We start from the raw sequence: 22,123 nt of genomic DNA, 5'->3' as shown, positions 1-22,123 counted from the left end.
GTTTTGTTGCGGTGTGTATGCAGTAGTAAGTTGCCTCCGTATTCCATGTAATTCACAAAAACTTACAAAGTTATGTGAATTAAATTCACCACCACGATCTGTACGAAGGATCTGAATATACTTGCCAGAATTTTTTTCAACTCGAGCCTTAAAGCTTTTAAAAACAGCAAGAGCTTCAGATTTCTCCTGCAAGAAATAAATCCATGTTTTTCGACTCAAATCATCTATGAATGTAATAAAGTACCTTTTGTTTCCATTCGATGTTGGATTGATAGGTCCACAAATGTCTGAATGCACCAACTGTAAGATTTGTTTTGCTCTCCATGCTTTTCCTTGTGGGAAAGAGTCACGATGATGTTTACCAACAATACAATCTTCACATATTTCTATGGGATTGTTAATATTAGGCAGTCCTTTCATCATGTTCTTCTCATGTAGGATTTTCAAGCCTTTGAAACTCAAATGACCATAACGCAAGTGCCACAACCATGTTGGATCTTGAAATCTTGTGGAGAAACACCTCTGGACACCATACTGAATGTGTAGAGGGAGCATTCGATTGGCTGTCATTTCAGTTTCTGCTATTAGGCCCTTCTATGGATGATGAATTTGACACCTACTTTGTTGGATGATGATGATATAACCTTTTTCTTGTAGTTGGCCCATACTAATGAGATTGCTTTTCAAATCTGGGATATAAAACACACTGGCAATTGTATGCACAATGTTGTTTTTCATATGGAATTTAATATTCCCTTTTCCCATAACAGTAATGGAAGAATTGTTACCTAGCTTAACAGTTTCTCTAAAGGTTTCATCCAAATCATAAAACAAAGATTTTACAAAACAAAGATTAGTTCCCACACATGTGATTGCTACAACCATAATCTAGATACCAAGTATTGTTTGATGAATTATTCTTGTCAATATAAGCCATCAATAGTACTTCTCCTTCAGTTTCAGAAAATTTTACCTTAGATTCCTTCTCTTTTTCGGGACATTCATACTGATAATGGCCATGCTTGTGACAATGATAACATTCCACCCTTGCCTGGTTAAATTGTGTTCCTTGATTGTAAGATTGGCGTCCTCTACCTCTACCTCTTCCTTGAAATCCTCCATGTCCTCTTCCTTGAAAAATATTTCCTTCATGAGCAGTGACTTTCAAGGCTTGCTCCTCCACAATATGGTTGGTCATCCTCTGTTCATGAACAAAGAGTGAACTTTGCAACACATCAATCGAAAGACAATCTATGTCATTCGATTCTTCAATAGAACACACCACATAGTCAAATTTAGTCATTGAGCGAAGGATTTTCTCAATGACAGCAATATCCTCCAGCTTTTCTCCATTAACACGCATCTTGTTTGCAATTGATAGTGTTCTTCCAAAGTAATCATTGACTGACTCTCCTTCCTTCATGTGAAGAATTTCAAACTCTTTGCGAAGAGCTTGGAGTTGTGCACGTTTCACCCGTGCAGTGCCTTGGTACTTTTTCTGTTGGTACTTTTTCTTCATTGAGTCCCAAATATCTTTGGCAGTATCCTTCTTTAGGATTATCTCCAATACAGCACGATCTATTGCTTGAAACAAATAATTCTTTGCCTTCAAATCCTTCAATTTTTGATCCTCCAATGTCTTTCTTTGTGCTTCTGTTAAAATTGTCTCATTAGTAGGTTCAATGATGCCAGTTTCCACGAGAGTCCAGTATTCCTTGGATCGCAGGAAATTTTCCATCAACATACTCCAGTGGTCATAGTGACCATCGAAGCGTGGAATAGCAGGTTGCACAAAGCTGTCAGAAGCCATCAAATAAAAACTTGCTGCAAAGAGAATGAAAGTTGTTGCGCTTTTTTGTTTTAAATCAGGCCCCAGTATGGAGCTCTGATACCAAATGTTAAAAACAGAGGCTGAATTGCTACAGAATGCAGTAGAGGTTTATTGACTTGAAAATAGAGTTAAATACACAATGCAAGTAACTGAATAAGGAAACCACTAATCCCACGTATAACAATACCTAATAACATGGGATTCTCCTACACAAAAAGTAAAAGCAACAAACTCCCTAACAAATAGCAATTTATTCAGAGAAGAAACACCTAAACATCTTAACAGTGGGACTTACTTTCCAATAACAAAATGCATAAAATCGAAATAACAAGTTACCAATCGTTTCGAGACAAATCCGGCATTGAATTTGTTCGGTGGGACCAGCTTCAAGGTCGTTCTGTGAAGGATCAGGGATAAGAGGAGAAGAATTTGAGTGATCAACTATTAAAAATATTCATAGTTGTACAAATCAAATCAAATTTTAATCAACTTTTGTGTCATTCTTATTTTATATTTTATTACAAAGAGTAAATTATATTGACATTCCTTGAGTTGTAGCGAAATTACACAAATTACCCCTCAATTTTCTACACCTACACAAACCCCTCTAATTTTTATACTTTCATTACACGGATCATCCTACATGGGAAATAAGTGCAATCTTTTAAACAAAAAATGTGATAAATGTAATTAAGTTAAACAAAACATGGTATATTGTGGAGACAAGTCCAAATAATATATGAGTCGATACATCTTTATTATTTTTAGTTCTTTACGTTATAGTATAAGAACAATTTAAACAATATCTCTTTAGAATTGTTGATGCATTTTGTAATCAAAAATAATGAAGATACATTGATTTGTATATTATTTGAATTTTTCCTCATATGTTTTGTTTAACTTAATTGCATTTATTACATTTTTTATTTAAAAAATTACACTTATTTCTCATGCAGTGGTGGTCAGTGTAATGAAAGTATAAAAACTAAGGGAGGTTTGTGTAGGTATAAAAAATTGTGTAATTTTACTAAAACTCAGGAAGTGTCAGTGTAATTAATTTTATTACAAATAACAACAATTAGATGTTTGGTGTTAAGGATGAGGTAAATTGTCCTGCCCAAATAAAAATAAGAAATATGTAAGAAAAAAAAGTCTAAATATTATAAGTTGTTATAAATTATAAAATTGAAGAAAGAGAAAAAATTCACATCTTAGATTCATTTTTAAAAAAAATCAATAGTTTGAATTAATTAAGAGTTAGTGGACCTAGATAAAGTTGGCAAAGCATTATGAAACCAAAATCACAACTACAACTCCTATAGTTGGGTCTACCAAATTATCCTAATTATTATTGATATCACTTCCACTCTCTATAGTCTTTCCCATTATCTTTAACAATTTATTTGCATGTGAGCATCACCTAATATTTTATTTTTCGTCCATAAGAAAGGAACTGAAATGTGTGATCATCGTTATTCTAGTCCCAACATGATATGAAAGGCCAATTTATATATCACATGAGAGGCTTGTGCTTTGTGGGATGGCTAATTAAAATGAGTATCATAACTATGCAATAGTAGTATATTAAAGATTCATATACAATCAAGTATATTATTTACAATTCATTTGTATTACTTATATTTAAGATTCAATGATTATTAAATATAAATAGTGGAAAATAAATTAATAATGTATAAAATTCTCGCACTATTGAAATTAATTTTTTTTCTCAATTAAAATATAGAGCAAAGGACAAATTGGAGAAAGGAAGACATATAAATAACAATATAATTTTGGACCCTTTTGTCTGGATAGGGAAATTTGTGCGGGATGCATACGTAGCATCGTGCGTAGAATGGCAACGGGCACGGGTGGACGCAGGTAGTGTTTTCCCGTATCTAAACCCACAATATTTGTGGGTACTCGTGGGGTAACGGGTATTTGCGAGTATCCTATGGGTTTTTAATTTTAATTATAAATTTATATAATTTATAATAATCAACATGTAAAAATAATTGTTACATGAATAATATGATGTTTATATGATAAATTTATGATCATAGTCAAATATATGTAATTTATTATGAAATAATAATAAAGTATATGATATATAATATTAAAATGATAATAAATATATAAAAATTTAACTAAAAATTAAATATATAAATTTGCGGATATCACAAAACTCACTCTCGTCCATAAATTATTATTGTGAGTATCTTTTATGGGTATTTTTATGGATACCCATGGGTCGGATTTTTTTGTCATCCGTAATCGTGGGTAAGTTTTAAATATAATGTATGCCATATCATATCATTATAATATGTTTAATTAGATGTCTTTATGAGATTCCTTTATTTATAGAAAATGAGATCATGGGAACAAAGATAGACATAGAAGTTTTGTAATAAAATAATATAATGAGGTATTTCATATTTCAAAGGAGGTGGGGTCTTATCCAATGTTTACACGTTTGCATTTCTGGTTTTCTTGTGTAAAAGTTGCATGCATGGATAACATTATTGTACACTCTCATTTAAAATAATGCAAAAATCACACTTTTTAAGTCTCACCTGGGTTAACGGTCCTTTTTTGGATAATGATTTATTGTTCTAAACTATAAAATATGTCATAGCAATTAAAAAAATAAATTTATTAATTTTTTTGTTTTTATTTTAATATTATTGAGGATATAGTTTTGAACATGTTTAATATGACATGTTTTGATTTGTTAATTAGGCATTTTACAACCCTGCTAAGAAGAAGACAAGAAAATAGATATAAGAGGATAAATTTACAGTAAAAATACAGAATTATTATATTGTATTTAACTATTAATTTGTATACATGTAAACTGTCGTTAGTAACCAATAGAGACTTGATTCAAATGATAGATATTTGTTAAGTGCCATTTTGTGAATGAAATGTATATGATTTTGGACATTTAATGTATATTATGATACAAATTGTATATAACTTCCAAAAATTTAGTTTAAATTTGTATTGTTTAGGAACTTACATGTGTTTATATAAATTGCAGAATAAGAAACATGAAAAATATGAGAAAAATGAGAAGTTTGGGATTTTTGAACACTACATCTCTTTCGTGAGTCACGACTTCCCCCAAGCAGGAAGAATGCCCCTCACCCAAGTGAGGGGACTGTTGCTCAAACGACAAATGGAGGAAAAAATGCTCAAAGCGCTGCATGTCCCTCGCCCAAGTAAGGGATTGTCGGTCAAGCGATAGTTGAAGAAAAAAGAACCTGTTGCACGGCTTGGTCCTCACCCAAGCGAGGTGTTCATGGTTAAAAGTGGTCATTCTCTCGCTCAAGCGAGAATCTCTAGCTTGAGTGAGAGATCAGAAGTCTAGAACAGATATAGGCAGTTACGAAAATGAAAAGAAGGATCCAACCATTTTTCTAAGCTTTTCCACACGAATTTAGAGAGATAAACACTGGAGAGGAGGAGAAAAGTTGTGGGAATGACTTTAGATCTATAATTTCTCATGATAAGAATATTCTAATGGCAATGATGAGCAGTGTTGGGATTGAAAATGTAATCTTCTAACATTTGTACTCCTTGATTCAATTCTTTAATGTATTGAGTTATTTGATTTTGGAAAGTTTATCTCGCGCTTAATGCTTGAATTTACCTTGTTATTGAACTCTTGATCTTAGATCCAAGTTTAATTGAGAAGTTGAACTTGGTATCGAATCTGGTTTATCTTCCTTGATACATCATTGCTCTAGGAATGAACAATGATATATGAATTACTTTTACATTAAACTTAAGTCAAATATCCAAGGAATTAATATTTGAGTAATTATCTAAGTATTTTGTACCCAAAGAATTGATACAAATGATTTGAAGAAAATGTGCATCAAAATCTGTAATTTCACAAATTATGTGAAATTGAATCTAAGGATTGCAAAGGGAAAGAAAGATGAACTTCAATCTCAACTCATTTAATTTCATAGTTTAACTCTTATATTTTTACAACTTTATTCAAAAACCAAATGTATATCAAAATCTTAAATCTTGTAAATATATACTCAATTTACTTCTTCAAGAATTAGTATAGATTCACTCTGCTCTTTGAAGACGATATCCTAATATTTATCGGATTTTGTTACTTGAACGATACAGTTCACGTACCAAAAATACCAACAATATTTAATTCACTTTACGTAAGGTTTTACATTCAAATTTTGTGTGTGTAAATAATATATATAAGGAGACAAGGAGAGTTATAGACACATATTATTATAGATGTTCCATATATCCTCAAATAGTATTGTTTATTATGTATATAAGATACATATGATCTAGAAAAAAAGTATAATTTTAGTACAAATGCTTACCTTTTTTAGTTAAATGCTTTGATTTGTTAGGCCTTTTAATATATATAATCGTGGAAGTGGAGTAGGATGTATCGAATCTAAGCTTAGCCTAATAGAAGTAATCTCAATCTCCAAATATTCATTATTCGAATTCCTCATCCTAATCTATAGCTAGAATTATTTGGTCTAATATGTATAATCAATGTAATACTTTCGCATAATTAAGATTAATGTGTCGATGAGCATTTCATGCTCACTGACCCACATTTTTATTCTATACTATTAAATATTTAATTTTTATATTTTTTATTTTGTATAATTAATTTTTTTTTTGTATTTGGTGTATTTGGTATTATAATTTTTTATTAGATATACTTTAAATTATAATTTTATTTTATTAGAATGTCCAATTTAAAGTGATTGAGATAGTTGGTTACCTATGATAATAAAATAGAAAAGTAAAAATTATACAATAATAATAGTTACATCATATTTTGAGACTTTATATATAGTATAGATAATAATATAAAAGTATAACAAAATCTTTATTATAACTATTTTAATAATGTAAAAGCATTTTATTAGATGTACCCAAATTAGTACGTACCTATATAAGATTTTTTTTCCTCCCCAATAATCTAGCAAAACATCTAATTTTAATAAAATATACTGTAATACCATTTGGAATGTTTACTTTAACATTCGTTATTACAAATTTACAATGCCATGAAAAGATGATAGAAGTCAAATGTTAGGCCACTAATTTTCGATATTTATCCAATTTTAAATTCCAATTTGATCCTCTAGGGAAAAAAGTGTCAATTTAACCATTTCTATTAAATTTGGTGTAACAACAACCACAATATACAAAAATCTCATATGAAGATTCCTTTTGAATATCTACCACCTTTATCTCCAATGTAAACTTTTATAGTTTATATATAGGCATAAACTATCATAATCATCCTAATGCTAAGACATATACTTTCATTTTTATTCACAAAGATATGTAAATGAAAATATGTCGTTCTCATAGACTTGATTTGAGGGATAAAGTCTCGTTTCTTGAAAAATGCACTCTACATATGATGTTGATTTTTTTCATATTCATAGAATGTTGGTTTCTCCTTCTTGACTAATTTCTTTATAGTACGAGATAATGTGCCTTAGTTGGGTAGAGTGAGAACCACATTCTTAATTTATAGGGCATGATAAGGTACTTTTATTATATACTTTCCATCATGAAAATGGCTTTCTAAATAGTTAAGTTATTTCACGTAACCATTCATATAAGATGACTTTACAAATAGTCACATCACTTAACATAATATCTATTTAAATTTATTTAATTTTTTCAAATAGAAATGATATCATAATACAAAGATATTTTTACATAAGATAGTCAACAAGATTTAACTATATCTTTAATTATTAAACCATTATATGATACACAATTCTTACATCCACTTCATCAAGTACAATATCATCAATGTTGTTGATTTCGAATCCACCCTCTACATTATGACAAGCCCAAGATTAAATATCATAAACTACTTCTATTATAATAATATTTTGGAATTTTTATTTAGAAATAAGTAAAAATCTAAACCGTTAAAATTTTATTTTTATCATTTATCATCATCCATATCGAGTATTGGACTGAACCCACACCATTTATGTAACCTTCAAGATCATGCACAATAGCTAGGTAGGAAATGAATCTGTTTATGCCAATAAGGGGAATTGTGAGGTCAAATGGATTTTAACTAACACATGAAGTAAGAGGACAATTAACTTGTATAACGTTTGAAAATCTTAGGGATAAAATCATACTTTACTTTTTATAAAATAGAATTGTCCCTATAAAAATATAGTGAGTATTTTCACGGTACCTACGAGTTAAGTTTTTTTGCCATTTCTAATTCAGTGGTTGATGTTCGATAATAACATGAAGAACAAAAAAGAACACTGTTACGAAAAAAAAAAAAGAATGATATTAGGTAAATGTCTGTCACACTATTTTTGTTAAAAATTGCAAAAACAATTGTTTTTATATCTATGAAAAGGAAACACAAAAACAATTAGAAATTTAGAATGGCATAGTTAGTATTTAGAAGGCATAATCTTTGAAGAATTATGTAGTTGACCATAAATCTTTCAAGTAAGTGATGGAATCATATGTTACACACTATAATATAAATTCCATTTAAGTATGGTGGGCTTTCAATTCCATATTATTTATATTATTATATACTAATAATAATAATAATAAAATATGAAACTAGCTTCAGAAGTTCTCTTCCGAACACAATGATACAAAGCTTATGAGTTCTGTCTTGTTTTTTCTATTGCCATGAAGATTTAAGAAGGAAAAACAAAAAAAGGAAACTTTCTCATTTCTCAAAGTAACTTTCTAATTACTAGTTTTTCTTGTTATTGTTATTACCCTTTTAAGTTTTATTTGTTTAGTGAATGATTTTAATATATATAATCCATTTAACTATGCTGTAATTGATTTCCAACCAGATATTATGATGATGTAACTATTTACATACATGTTTTTGTCTTTGTTTTGAACTAGTAATTTCTTTCTTTCTTCTTAAGGTTGTTACTTATACAACTATTGTTGTCTTTGAAAAATAAAGGGTATGTATAGAATTTGGATTTTGTTTTCCTATGTTTACCAAAAATGATGTTTAATTTGTTCCCTTTTTGGTTGGAAACATAGTACTAATCTAGAATCTTTTGCATAAAGTGTTTTGTTTCTGTTGTAGTTCAAATTTGGCTGAGGTGAAGAAAGAAACTAAAGCTTGGATTGTTGATTAAAAGAATTTATGGCTCTTTTTATGCTTGTGCTTGTTTTTTCTTGAGATTATAGTTTATATTTGTTCACAGTTTATATTTGGCTATTAATACTATGATGCTGGAACAACCAAGTATGAAGACTAGTTCTACTATTTCTTGCTCATAAAGTTCGGGAGAACATCTGCTGTCCCAAATAATGTACCACTATATGTGTGACTTGCTGTAATTTGATGACGATACATGACGTGGTACATTTTGTGGGAGAAGATGTGCTCCAGTAAAGTTCTCGTCTTTGGTTAATGATTGATCTTTCAGTCTTTAAGCTTCGTATCTCACCGTTGTCCGATACGGTTTTCAGTTTTTGGTTATATTTTTTGTTAGGATTTAAGATGGTCTTGTGCAGCATATGCAACTTTATAAGCTTTTCTCTTTCTTTTTTCCTTAGAAAAACTTAATGGAAAATATTTCACTAGTATTTTAGAATAGTTTGAGTTAGTTATTTAATTGAGTACTATTTCTTCAAATGCAACCTTCCTACATTCATTTTATCTCAGCGGCATAATTTTTAGTTTTGGATTAATTGTATCAGCATTATGGTGTCATTCGATCCATATAGCCGATCCTACCTTCCTAAATGATTGAATTGCTGCACTGATCAGTCCAAACAGCATGAATTCACCATCGACGCAGTTTGTTTCCTCGAGAAGGATGAGTGTATATGATCCGATCCACCAGATTAATATGTGGGGAGAAAACTTCAAAAGTAACGGTAATTTAGGTGCATCCATGCCCTTAATTGACGAGTCGAACCTGAAGTTTGATAATCAGGTTCGAATTTACAGAACTTGTGCTTTGTTTAATTGCTAAATGTGAATGCCTTTTCTGCCTACTAACTAGTTTTGTTTATGCTGTTTAATACCTAGTCAGAGGATGCTTCTCACGGCGTTCTCGGAACATTTAAGACGTACGACCGAGAAGCGAATAAACCTGTTGCTAATAAGGTAAGAGCATGTTATGCAAATTCAATGCCTCTGGATGCAGAGGTTGATATTTTTGTGCTGTACCATTTCAAGTTTCTTTCATTGGGAATTTTGTTTAGTACCTGCTGCCGTAATGCTAGCATTAGATATATAAATGGTGGGGGGAAATTAGGAACCTGACTTGATGAAACAATGCAGACACAAAGACGTCTTGCACAAAATCGAGAGGCTGCTCGCAAGAGTCGTTTGCGGAAAAAGGTTTGAATGGTTATACATTAATAGATATATCGTATTTAGATAAATTAGTGTTCGTGCAGTTTCTGATGTTGCTTTACAGGCCTATGTGCAGCAGTTAGAATCGAGTCGGCTGAAATTGATGCAGTTGGAGCTAGAGCTTGAACATGCAAGGCAGCAGGTACGAGGAAGATGAGCTTATATGCGTGTAGTTTCTCATATGGATCACCCAATGTTGATCAATACTCCCTCCATTTTGTAATATTTATCATTATAGATAACGATTTTTGTTATATTTCATCTGTCGCTTTAGAAAACCAAGAATGCATTAATTGTTTTTTTTAAAACTTCATTCTTTATCTATTGGTTTCTACATCAAGTGAAATAAGAGAGAATGAATACCCGAAGTATTTCGTAGAAGGTAACTTAGTCAAATCGACTCGATGTGCGAAAACCTTAAACGACAAACATTATGATACAGAGGTAGTATCTTCTTTCTTTTTCTTAACATCTTTAGGCACAAAACTGCAGGGGTTATATGTAGGTGGAGGTTTGGATTCTAATCCTCTTGATTTTCCGGAACCTGTAAATTCAGGTTGGTTTCTTACTGTGCTACTAAAGATACATAATTACTTGTGCTTAAGCTTGTTTGTTTCTTCATGTTATTTCATGTCTTGTTAATGTAATGTTTTCCTTTGGTGAAATCAGCTTTTTTAACATTGCCTAAATCTCTTATAAACTAAGTTGACATCTATAGCATTTACCATGACAAAATATGTACAGATGTTTCTTATAGTTGTATGGTAACCTTTTCGTTTCGGATCGTAACCAATTTTTGTAACTCCACTTCTTTCTTTTTCTTACAAATATCCGGAAGTGCTTGTTGGAAGAGTTAATTATCTATTCGATTTGATATTTGTTGCCATACAAGACTATATAGTCTGATATGTTAATATTGCAATTCCTTTTCTTTGTTACATAGTACATGTCTATAATCTTAAATTCTCAGCAAGTTGAGATAAAATTGTATATGTATAAGTTATATGCATATAGAAATATTAGCCATAGGCATAACTTTCAGGAATCTCACTGTAAATCTTGAATTGTTAAGAAATTTCTGCGTTATCGTGTATGCTTTAGATAGTTCATGTTGGTTGATGTAGTATTATTCTCATGTTTCATGGAGTATGTTTCCTTCTTGCATAATACAATTGTTTGCAATTATTTCTTGCATTCTAAGATTACGAAATTTTCAGGAATTACAATCTTTGAGATGGAGTATGGACTCTGGGTGGAAGAGCAAAATAGACAAATCTTAGAACTGAGAACTGCTTTAAATGCTCATATTGGTGACATAGAGCTAAGGATACTAGTAGAAGGCATAATGAACCACTATTCTGAAATATTTCGGATGAAATCTGCTGCGGCGAAAGCAGATGTTTTCTATGTTATGTCTGGCATGTGGAAAACAACAGCCGAAAGATTCTTTTTGTGGATCGGAGGCTTTCGCCCCTCCGAGCTTCTAAAGGTGATGGTTCATATCTAATGAATTAAAGAACTTGAAACTATGATTCATAGAATATGTTGGTCTAGATTTTAAAAAGCTAAAACAACCTTATTGGCTTATTCCAATAAGCTGAAAAAAGCTTATTGGAAACTATGGCATAATATAAGCTTTAATTGCAGGTTCTTCTTCCTTTGATTGAACCTTTGATAGAGCAACAAAGATTGGATCTTCAAAACCTTGGAAAATCATGTCAGCAAGCAGAAGATGCTCTTTCACAAGGTATGGATAAACTTCAGCAAACACTTGCTGAAAGTGTAGCAACTGGACAACTCATCCAAGGATCCTATGTTCAACAAATGGCTTCTTCAATGGAGAAGTTGGAAGCTTTGGTGTGCTTTGTGAACCAGGTAATATGCACCTCTTTCTTGATAGACATTAGGATTTGAACTCGTGACCTCATAGTCATTAAACAACAACCTCACCATTGATAGACATTTCTTACCGATTTAATAAAACTTTCACAGTGCACAAGACTACCACCTAGTGGAGTCTGCAGAGGTAGATATACTTAGTCATACTGGCTGTTTTTAGGATTTGAACTTGTGACGACATGATTACTAAGTAGCAACCTTACCACTGATAGACATTTCTTACCGATTTAATAAAACTTTCCCCTTCATAGCAAGCCATGTTAATCAAAGAATGTCTTCTGCTTGTTGTAACCTGTACATAAGTGTTTTCTTTAAAAATATGAAATATAAGCATGTAATGTGTAGTAGTTATGCATGTAATTTGATGCAAAACTAAAGAAGAGTGTTTCATAAAAAAATTCAATCACAAATCAATATATCTCAAAGGTCCAAAATATAATATCATAATCTTCTTTTACATTTTTATCTGAATTTCTGAGGATTAAGACATTATGGTTTCTTATTAACATAGATTAGATCAAGAGTAGATATGCATTTATCTCTTCACTTCACAAATAAGAAAAGTTAGAGTTTGTTCTGACTTCTATATACATAACAAACTTAGCAGTATAAGAAGTTTTAGCTTGGCTGTTAGAAATTGAACCATGCTTTATGTAAAACAGGCTGATCATCTTCGGCAGGAAACCATGCTGCAAATCTCTCGAATACTGACAACCCGTCAGGCTGCTCGATATTTTCTTGTTTTCGGCGAATATTTCCAACGCCTTAGAGGTTTGAGCTCACTATGGTCTAATCAACCTCGCGAACCTGCATAGTCTTACAACAAGATTACAAGAACACTAACTTGTAATATGAACTGTGATGTGATGAGTATCATCAGTTTCTTTTGATTAGAGCATCAAAACCATGTATCATGTGTGCTCCAAGTTGCTCACATTTTTCTAGCAGTTTTGTGTTATGGAGAAGTTGTAAATATGAATGCTAATTAGGAGTTTGTAAATAAATTAATTTTGGATACATGGTGCATGTTGAATGGTTGCAAAATGATGTATTTAGAATATCAATGAGCATGTGTGGAAGTTGGTCATGTAAAATGTGTATAATATTATGTGTTCTTAAATATAAATGGATTCTCTTTATTTATAACCATTCTAAATTTTTCCTTTTTTTTGTATTATCAACGGTATTCTTTCCCCTTTTAGGTAAGGAACAAATCCTTTTGGATACGTGGTTGCCCCTCCCAACAAGTATCACTCCTAGAAATTGAAGTATTGACCTTTTGGTCATCCTGAGGATCTAGCAGAGCCTTACACTATTAGACCAACGCCTTGTAGGCTCTGCAAGTAGCACATTTTCACTTTATGAATATATAGATACAAGGAAATCAAAACTATAGACAAAACCACATTCAATTTATAATTTACAAGCCCTCATTCAATTTATGATGCTAAGATTTTAAGTCATTCAATGGTTAAAGTGTGAGTAACAAGCTATGCATATAATAACTTGGACATTAACACACATTCAATTTATGTCACTTATTGTTAAGTTTTAAAGTCAGTCATTGGTTGAGTATATCAGTAATGAACCATTAATAATAACTAGGAGAATCTTACTCTATGAGCTAATTGTTAAGGTAGAGTTATGCCTAATTATTCTGATAGTGTACAAGAAAAGTTTCACTTTGCAAGAGGTTGAGGATTGAATTGTTATTAATATCAGTACATGAAATATACATCAGCAAGAAAAAGACACAGTATGTGAAATACATAAAATACTAGCTTTGTTTTCTTATAGCAATTTGGTTCAATGATCCACTAGATGATAGAAAAACACTTGATCATCTGATTCTAGTGGAATCTCACAACTTTGATATGGAATAGTCCAAGGCATCCACAACAAAATCTGCATATCAGAAAAACTCGGTCAGTGATAACAATCTGCTCTAATACTTAAACGGAAGAATCTGGTTTCGAAAACTTAGTTAAAAGAGAACCAGACCAGAATTATACCTGCATCATCTTTGTTGAAACACATCGGTGGCTTAATCCTAAATACATTTCCATGCAGCCCTCCTTTCCCAACTAGAATACCGAGCTCTTCAGTTCATAAGGAAGTAAACGGTTAGCACGTTCGGACACAATTTCGGAAAAGAAAGCATCATATAGTACATGAAATGATTTTGTTCTTTTTCTTTCATCAAGGGGGAGGGGGTTGTCCTACCTCTTAGTTTCTCAAACATAACTGCAGTTTCAGCCTTTGCGGGCGTCTTCTCTTTTCGGTCGGTAACAAATTCTACCCCCACCATTAAGCCTCTTCCCCTCACATCTCCAATGACTGGCACAAAGTATAGTAATTATCAGAATAACCAACAAAATTACACCAAGGCCATTCCATATGCATATAGAAAACTCGAAAAGTCAAATGTGCCATAAAAGAAAATTGTATTAGAAAAAAAAAGCTTAATATTTCTGGGATGTTAGATTCAAAGATAACATACTGTCATGTTTTTGCTTGAGAGCTCTCAAGCGCTCAAGCAAGTGCGAACCAACATCGGCGCAATGAGATTGCCGCTTCTCCTTATCAATAACCCGGAGAACTGCAAGACCCCCAGCAGAACATACAGGGTTTCCACCAAAAGTATTGAATTGAATCTTCTGGGCCAACACACTTGCTATTTCGGGAGTTGTAACTACAGCTCCTAATGGCAAACCATTGCCGATTCCCTGTTACATAGTAACACGAGATGCAATGGAATGAATACAGAAATTATGGAAGACAGATGAAGCACTTCAACAAAATCAGTACTACCCAAAGGGAATGCTAGATCGAAATGCATTGTGTACTGATAAGACACCAGAGATATAACGTATGAAGTTATGATTGATACACAAATGCATGCACATAATGAACCTCACAACATACTGATGTTGCACGTTTAATGCATGACGTTGGTGTCAATATTTTTGGGAATTGGTAAAAAAGATTACAAGATGGAATATACCTTCGCCATGGTAACTATATCAGGAATGACACCCTGTGTCTCAAATCCCCAATAATGGCTTCCGGTGCGGCCAAATCCAGTTTGCACCTCATCAGCAATGCAGACACCACCAGCCTTGTGTACAATGTCGTACACCAGTTTTAAATACCCAGGTGCTAGTTCAACTGCTCCTCCAACTCCCTACAATAACCGAAGAGGAAAAAGGTGAATAGAAAAACCATACTAAGGTCAGTTATAAATACCACTTTGACATTTAAAGATATTAAATATGATACGTTATGCATACCTGAATTGTTTCGGCTATAAATCCTGCAAGTTTTCCTGAAGTGCCATAATCAATATGATCTTGCAGGTCTTTGGCATAACTACTAGCATCTGAGCCGAAAACTCCACGGTATGGATCTGGATTCACGACGTGATGAATTTCACCCTTGAAAGATTAAAACATTAAGAAAGAGTAATTAGCATGTCCCTTTCTTAATTATAAAATTAAGTACATCATTCAGAATGCAATAATTAAAACTAGACAAGCAAGGAGTGCAGAGTTGCATATAATTTCCATTGTTGGTTCGGTTCTACCTTAATAACTCAATAATGAAAGTTAATGATACAAAGCCATAGAAATTCAGTAACAAATTTAATACTTTTCCGAAATGAAGCTTATCCATGCTCAACTTCCATATCATTAACAAAAAAGTAATGGAAATAAAAACATTAAAAATTATGATCTAAGTTGATCTTGATGAAAGTACATGGTAAATTTGGTTCTCGGAACCTTGCCGATGAACTACAAAATCACTGGACTACAAGTCAAAGGGAGGGAATATATACTAAAGTTTCAAATATGAACTAGAATAATACTGAAGAAAAGAGGAATCTCATAGATTACAATGCCATAGTGAATGGTATCTATACTTGTGTGAGGACAAACCTCGGGTATAGGATATTTCCAGGTGTTCAAAGCAGTGAGCCCAATTGTACTAGAACTCCCCCCATGATATGCATTCCTCAAAGAAACCATACCGAGATTACCCGTATATAGACGGGCCATCATCATTGCCAATTCATTTGCCTCTGAACCAGAATTCACAAAATATACAACCTGCAATTCAAATTGCATATTTGCATAGTTAAGGAATATGGTCCACATTGAATGAAATCTAGCACACTATAAACTTGAACATGCTTTTTCACCAATAAGGCTTCAGCAGAGAGACCCTTTCACTCTCATTTGCTAAAAATTATTAATATATGGTTGAATTGAAATATAAATTAGTTATTAAGGAAGTGAGACATTAAGCAATAACAATTTCAAAAGTTTCTATTGTTCAGAAATATGAATTAAACACAACTTGTAACACCTCAGCCTTGACATGCGACCTCTCTAGGCCCATGAATTTCCTGAGTATGTCGCCCTTTAAGCTTGAATATCCATGGGCCCATGAATTATACCCCCAAGAAGGAGCCTCTGCGACTCGAACTCATTCCCTCAGGGACTTATAGTAATAAATTCCATTGAGTCGGTACCACTAAGCTACAGTAGCAAAAAAATTTGACACGGGGTGTTACACGAGTAATGGATAGAAAATTGACCTTGAGATTCCCAGGCATTTTGGATGCCAAGGCCTCAGCAAAATCAGCAATTGCATGATGTAGATATATGGTTGTAGCATGCTGCAAGAGTTTACTTTGCTCCATGATAGCATCCAAAATTTCAGGATGACAATGTCCACAAGAAACAGTTACTATTCCAGCAAAAGCATCAAGATAACGTTTTCCATTCTCATCAAACAGATATTGCATCTTCCCCTCCACAATATTCAGCTATACACATAATTAAATTTAGCAATAAAAACCACTTCTCAAGTATAATTCATAAAATCATAGATCATAAAGATTCGACAAAGTTGTTAACTCAATCGACTGACTAACACAACTTTCAATTTTATCCGGGCTTAAGATCGGCTATGTATAATATCAATCACATGCAAAAAAAAAATCAATTTGTTGAAAACTGAAAAGTCCATACTAAATTGGTGTTTGGTTATTCTGTTCTCTTTGGTTTCAGATTTTTAGTGAAACAAAAAGTTTCCACATTTTAACCAAATTAAACAAAACATTGTGAATTTGTAATAAACCCATTTTCACAAATAGCATAAAGTTTATATCTTTGATTTGATCTGCAACAAAAGCCAATGATACAAAGATAAAAATGATAAAAATTGAAAAGCTTGGTTGAAAAAAATGGAATACTCACAGGTTTTTGATAAAAGTGAAACAAGGAAGGACCCAGAAACTTTTTCCTTTTGGCAAAAATTTCATCGGCCAATGGTCCTTTATAAGGTTGAGGAACATAATCAAATGGTGGAATTTGAAGATTGTGAGGAAAATCATGATGAAGTGAAGTGGTGAAAAATGAAGAAGAAATGTTAGATAGAGAAAGAAGGGTGTTAGAAAGATGAATGTTTTTCTTGAATATCCTTTGCATTGCCATCGTTGAATAATGATTCATGAAATGCTTTACTTCTTTTTGGAGTATAATGAAATGAAATTTATGATCAAGGATTTCTATGTGTTGGATCTTACAAGGAAATTCAATAATGATGAAACAACAATTTTTGAGATTTATATATTATTATCATTTATTATTTATATTTCATTATTACTAATTTTTTTAAATAAAAAAATAATACAAATAAATGATGAGTATATGTATAAATTTTACGGTATCCCATAATATTACACTCATGATCCAAATCCATAATAATAATAACATAATGCTAATATGTATAATTATTTGAGTATATTATATAAACATATCATTAATCAATCATTTGGATTACTTCTTTTAGTGATGATTCAACATGAACAATATATGTGTCAGTATATAAAATTCATACGCTGTTAATGCATAAAATTTTCTCAATAAAATAATTAACATTGTGTTGGTCTAGTGGTTGAAGGGACTATACTAGTTCCCAACAAAACTAAAATATAAAAAAATTGATTTTTGTGAATAACAGTTTTTAAGAGACACAACCATATAACTCAAAAAAGATTAATTAATTACCATAAAATGTAATACTTTAGAGTACTGAAAATGAAAAATAAAGTGATTCTGATATAGTAATTAACATTGATTGGTCACCTAAAATTAGTATTCTTTATGATAATATTTGCCTTATAGAGTTATTGCCTAAAATTGTCTCTTACCTTCTTATAAATGAGGAATAAAAGCATTCAATGACATAAATTATATATGTAATAATAAGTAATTCTGGTAAACAAATATTTAAGAAAAGTTATGACTTAGCATTTTAGTTCAGCTTGCTGGATTGTTATTCATATAATAATTCATAACTATTTTCCAATTAAATAATTATAAAAAGTAGGACAAAATATAAAATATTATATGTTTTGAAAGTTAAAATAAATCCAAAAAACATAGTTTTAACAATTATATTTTAAAAACCAACTTTATTTGAACTCAATTCGGCATTAGAAGTTTATTGATTTTCTACTAATAATTTAATATTTTTGTATGTAAATACGGCATATTTTTTTTTCAGATTTGTGGATTCGAAATTGAGTCTACAAATTTACTATTCAGGATATGCTTTTGGTTATTACTAGCAGTGTACCTGTGCACTTGCACAGGTTGCTTCTTTGTTTATGCATAATGCAAATATAATATACATATACTTTATAATATCAATAAATCATGTATTGAAACATTATATTTCTCATTCTTATAGGTGCAATATTAACATTGGTTTTTGAGTGTATATGTAGAATATTAACAATTAAAATGTGTTTGTATAAGCATTTATTTGTTGAAAGTGTGATTATAGAAAATATTTGATTCTTAAATAACTCAATAAATAAAATTTAAATTGTATTTGATAATATTTCACCTCTATATAAAATTATAAATATAAAGAGTTATTTTTGTATCATATTTTTTGTGATTACGTTGGGTTATTATGTTATAATATTATGATAAAAAATAATAATCCAGAACAAAAAAAGTAAAGTTTGCAGTGGCCCGCCAAATTCACTTGTATTATATATATATATATAATTTACATTCAATAGTCCCATTTATTTATTTTCTTAATTCTAACAGATTAAATAGGTGAAAGAAATAAAAGATAAAAAAAAAAATCTTAAATAACTTTTAAACTTCACTCATTTGGTCTATTAGATTTAAATTAAATATAATTAATATAACTTAACTTGTATAAATGTTCTATCCATATATATTATAATTGGAAGGTGTGACTAGGACAAAGTATGAGATGTGAATGAGTCATGAGATATGCTTTGTTCTTTGGAATTTGGGAAAGATAAGTTTTAATATTAGTGAATACTATTTTATTGGAGGGTCCTATCCAAAATAGCATTAATTATAAAATATGAACGAATATTTTAATATAAGTTTTAATGTTAGTTAAGAAGTGTGATGGTTGGTTTATTATAGGTTTAGTGAATGGTGGAGATGATGATTCTTAATATAAAGTTTTTAATACATGGTTAGTAAATTCCCGGTTCATATTTATATTATTTTTCTTTGTTTAAAAATCGATGATAATAAGATATGAACCATGGATGATATTTCAACACTTTAAACATTCATACATTATGGAGGTGTTTGGTGTTTGGTTCTTTTTTTGTATTAGTTTGCATTTGAGATGTTTTCAAAATAAAAAAACAAACTTCATTTTTGTAAGTATTGATTAGAACATAACACCTTAAGAATAAAAATAGAGAATGCTCTACTTTTACAACTTATTTGTGAAATTACTTTTAACCGTAGCAGATATAAAAATGGCAATTTAATATATGAAACTTTCACTTAATAAAATCTGATAATAATAAATAGTAGATAGATTATTTTTAAGATTTGAATTTGTGATTAAATGAATATTTTTTTTTACCTTTTTTTCTTGGTATCTTTTTTTGAACTCTAATTTTTGTTTCTAATGATGTTCACTCTTGAATCAACAACTCACAAGGCTAGAGAAAGGTTTTACATTGTGAAGAAAGATATAATGGGTGAATTTTTAAACATATATAAATTTATTGATATTACTCTAGTTTTTGTATCCTCAATCAACTCTAGTTTTTATTTCATGACCTCATGGTGTATGTCTTGAAAGTGTTACTTAGAAATTTACATCTGTTTTGATAATGTTTTCTAATAATCAGATTTTCAAACTAACCAATTTTTCACTATAGGAAAAACTACTTTGAGTAGCTTCTGATTGTGATGAATATATTACTATAGATGAATTATTTATACTTCCCTAATAAATATAGAGAGAAAAATAGTATAAAATATAGTGTAAGAGTTTTCATCTAATATTTATATTTATTTATCATCAACTTTTAAGTAAAAATAATACAAATGAACAATAAATAATACACTACTTATATATAAATTTTTACACTATCGGTACATATTGCAATTATAAACATATTTATTTTTGAATTACCTCCTCGCTTTTTGTGTTATTATTACACGAATTTAATATGTGTACACTGACAGTTTAACTATTTTTTATACTGTCAATATATTATCCACCATTCATATATTAGTCATTATTGATTGTCAAACAAAAGTAATCTAAATCAACGATAGATAATGTATTGTCAGTGTGTATAAAAATTTACACCGACAATACACATATATTAAACTCTTATTACATCCAAACTTTTTCCACATCACAAATATATTTTATCTTAATTTATGTCTTAAATCATGTAATAAATAAGTAAAAATATGTTATACCAATTAGGAAATTATAATTTTTTTATTTTTATTTCAATATTATTAATTTTGAGTTTTATTTGTTATGACATTCACAATCTCACACTTTTTCTCTAACCGCCAATCACGCTCCAATCAAACCCACACTCACACCCACGTGTCACTTCCTCATTGACCAATCCAATAAATTAACCACCAACCATTGACTTTCACTACCACCAACCAACCACCATAAAGCACACAGTAAGATTACCCTGCTCCACATCCCACCTTATAACCACCCAAAAACAAAAGCACTTTTTGTTCCGTTTCAGCGAGTGAGTGAGGAATCGTTCACCTTTCACCACACCGAGTGATGATGACTCGGTCCCGCAAAACCTTCCTTCAAATTCTCACTCTCCATAATAAGAAAGAGAAGGAATGGGTGAAAGTGGAAGTGGAATGATAAGAAGAGTGAATATGAGAGCTGAGATTGATACTTCGCCGCCGTTTGAGTCGGTCAAGGAGGCGGTTACACGCTTTGGAGGTAGCGGCCCTTGGATACCTCTTTACCGGCTTGGAGAGGCTTTTGTAAGTTTTTCTTCAATATCGGTTGTTACGGTTATGGTCATTATATTGTCATTGCCGTCTTGAATTAATATTTTTGAATTTGATGTTAACTTATGTGTTAGATGTAGTTGTGATGCAATCCGTTATGGACGCATAATTAGGGATGACAATGGGTGCAAAGCGTAATATTTGGGGTACCTGCGTGGGTAGTGAGTATTTACAAGTATCCAACGAGTTTTTAATTTTAATTATATATTTATATAATTTGTAATAATCAATATGTAAAAATAATTGTTAATTGAATAATATGATAAATTTATTATCATAATCAAATATGTGTAATTTATTATTAAATAATAATAAAGTATATGATATATAATCTTAAAATAATAATAAATATATATAAAAATTTAACTAAAAACTAAATATATAAATTTGTTGGTACGTGGCGGGTATCACGAAACCCGCTCCCGCCCATAAGCTATTATTGCGGGTATTTTCACGAATACCCACAGATCGGGTTTTTTTGTCATCCCTACACATAATTGGTGTGTAACGACCATAATATTCCTAATGTTTTTTTTATTGTTTAATTTGTTCTGGCGTTACTGACACCTTCATTAACTAGGGTATATTTAGTGTCATATAAATTGTGTCATGTATGTGTTATAA

The 22,123-nt window shown here is 31.0% G+C and overlaps 3 protein-coding genes across 6 annotated transcripts in view; 2 read left to right on the top strand and 1 right to left on the bottom strand.

The window, feature by feature from the left end:
• LOC109343645 (WEB family protein At2g40480-like) overlaps positions 1–22,123 on the top strand; it is a 32,950-nt gene that overhangs the window by 7,823 nt on the left and 3,004 nt on the right. For 2 of the 4 annotated variants that reach the window (XM_019582043.1, XM_019582042.1), the window contains exons 1-2: positions 21,246–21,289; positions 21,322–21,472. The exons of 1 other annotated variant lie outside the window; for it this stretch is intronic. In XM_019582043.1, coding sequence (XP_019437588.1) covers positions 21,258–21,289; positions 21,322–21,472 — 183 coding nt within the window. In that variant the 5' untranslated portion in view covers positions 21,246–21,257. Of the gene's footprint in view, positions 1–21,203; positions 21,473–22,123 lie in introns of those variants that run through there. One more of the 4 variants, XM_019582044.1, reaches the window with a different exon arrangement.
• Positions 8,459–13,231, top strand: LOC109343647 (transcription factor TGA1-like). Its single transcript, XM_019582047.1, has 9 exons — positions 8,459–8,576; positions 9,566–9,804; positions 9,900–9,977; positions 10,155–10,214; positions 10,294–10,371; positions 10,722–10,785; positions 11,447–11,718; positions 11,877–12,104; positions 12,791–13,231. The coding sequence occupies exons 2-9, from the start codon at positions 9,646–9,648 to the stop codon at positions 12,941–12,943; spliced, it is 1,092 nt and encodes a 363-aa protein (XP_019437592.1). The 5' UTR covers positions 8,459–8,576; positions 9,566–9,645; the 3' UTR covers positions 12,944–13,231.
• Positions 13,806–17,688, bottom strand: LOC109343646 (alanine--glyoxylate aminotransferase 2 homolog 1, mitochondrial-like). The gene is made up of 10 exons (XM_019582045.1): positions 17,390–17,688; positions 16,726–16,956; positions 16,064–16,234; positions 15,419–15,562; positions 15,133–15,312; positions 14,629–14,854; positions 14,352–14,465; positions 14,141–14,227; positions 13,978–14,033; positions 13,806–13,942 (listed from the first exon to the last, which is right to left on the bottom strand). Exons 1-9 carry the CDS (start codon positions 17,642–17,644, stop codon positions 13,990–13,992), a joined length of 1,452 nt encoding a protein of 483 aa, XP_019437590.1. The 5' UTR covers positions 17,645–17,688; the 3' UTR covers positions 13,806–13,942; positions 13,978–13,989.

The sequence above is a fragment of the Lupinus angustifolius genome, chromosome LG03 (assembly GCF_001865875.1).
Source record: "Lupinus angustifolius cultivar Tanjil chromosome LG03, LupAngTanjil_v1.0, whole genome shotgun sequence".
Taxonomy (NCBI): domain Eukaryota; kingdom Viridiplantae; phylum Streptophyta; class Magnoliopsida; order Fabales; family Fabaceae; genus Lupinus; species Lupinus angustifolius.
This window is presented reverse-complemented; position numbering and strand designations above follow the sequence as displayed.

Coding starts and splice junctions, on each gene's coding strand:
- LOC109343647 (XM_019582047.1), top strand. CDS start 9,646: ATGAATTCACCATCGACGCAGTTTGTTTCCTCGAGAAGGATGAGTGTA. Junction 9,805..9,899: donor ACCTGAAGTTTGATAATCAG/GTTCGAATTTAC, acceptor TTTAATACCTAG/TCAGAGGATGCTTCTCACGG. Junction 11,719..11,876: donor GCCCCTCCGAGCTTCTAAAG/GTGATGGTTCAT, acceptor CTTTAATTGCAG/GTTCTTCTTCCTTTGATTGA.
- LOC109343646 (XM_019582045.1), bottom strand. CDS start 17,644: ATGAATCATTATTCAACGATGGCAATGCAAAGGATATTCAAGAAAAAC. Junction 15,563..16,063: donor GGAAATATCCTATACCCGAG/GTTTGTCCTCAC, acceptor TAATCTTTCAAG/GGTGAAATTCATCACGTCGT. Junction 14,466..14,628: donor TCTCAAGCAAAAACATGACA/GTATGTTATCTT, acceptor ACTTTGTGCCAG/TCATTGGAGATGTGAGGGGA.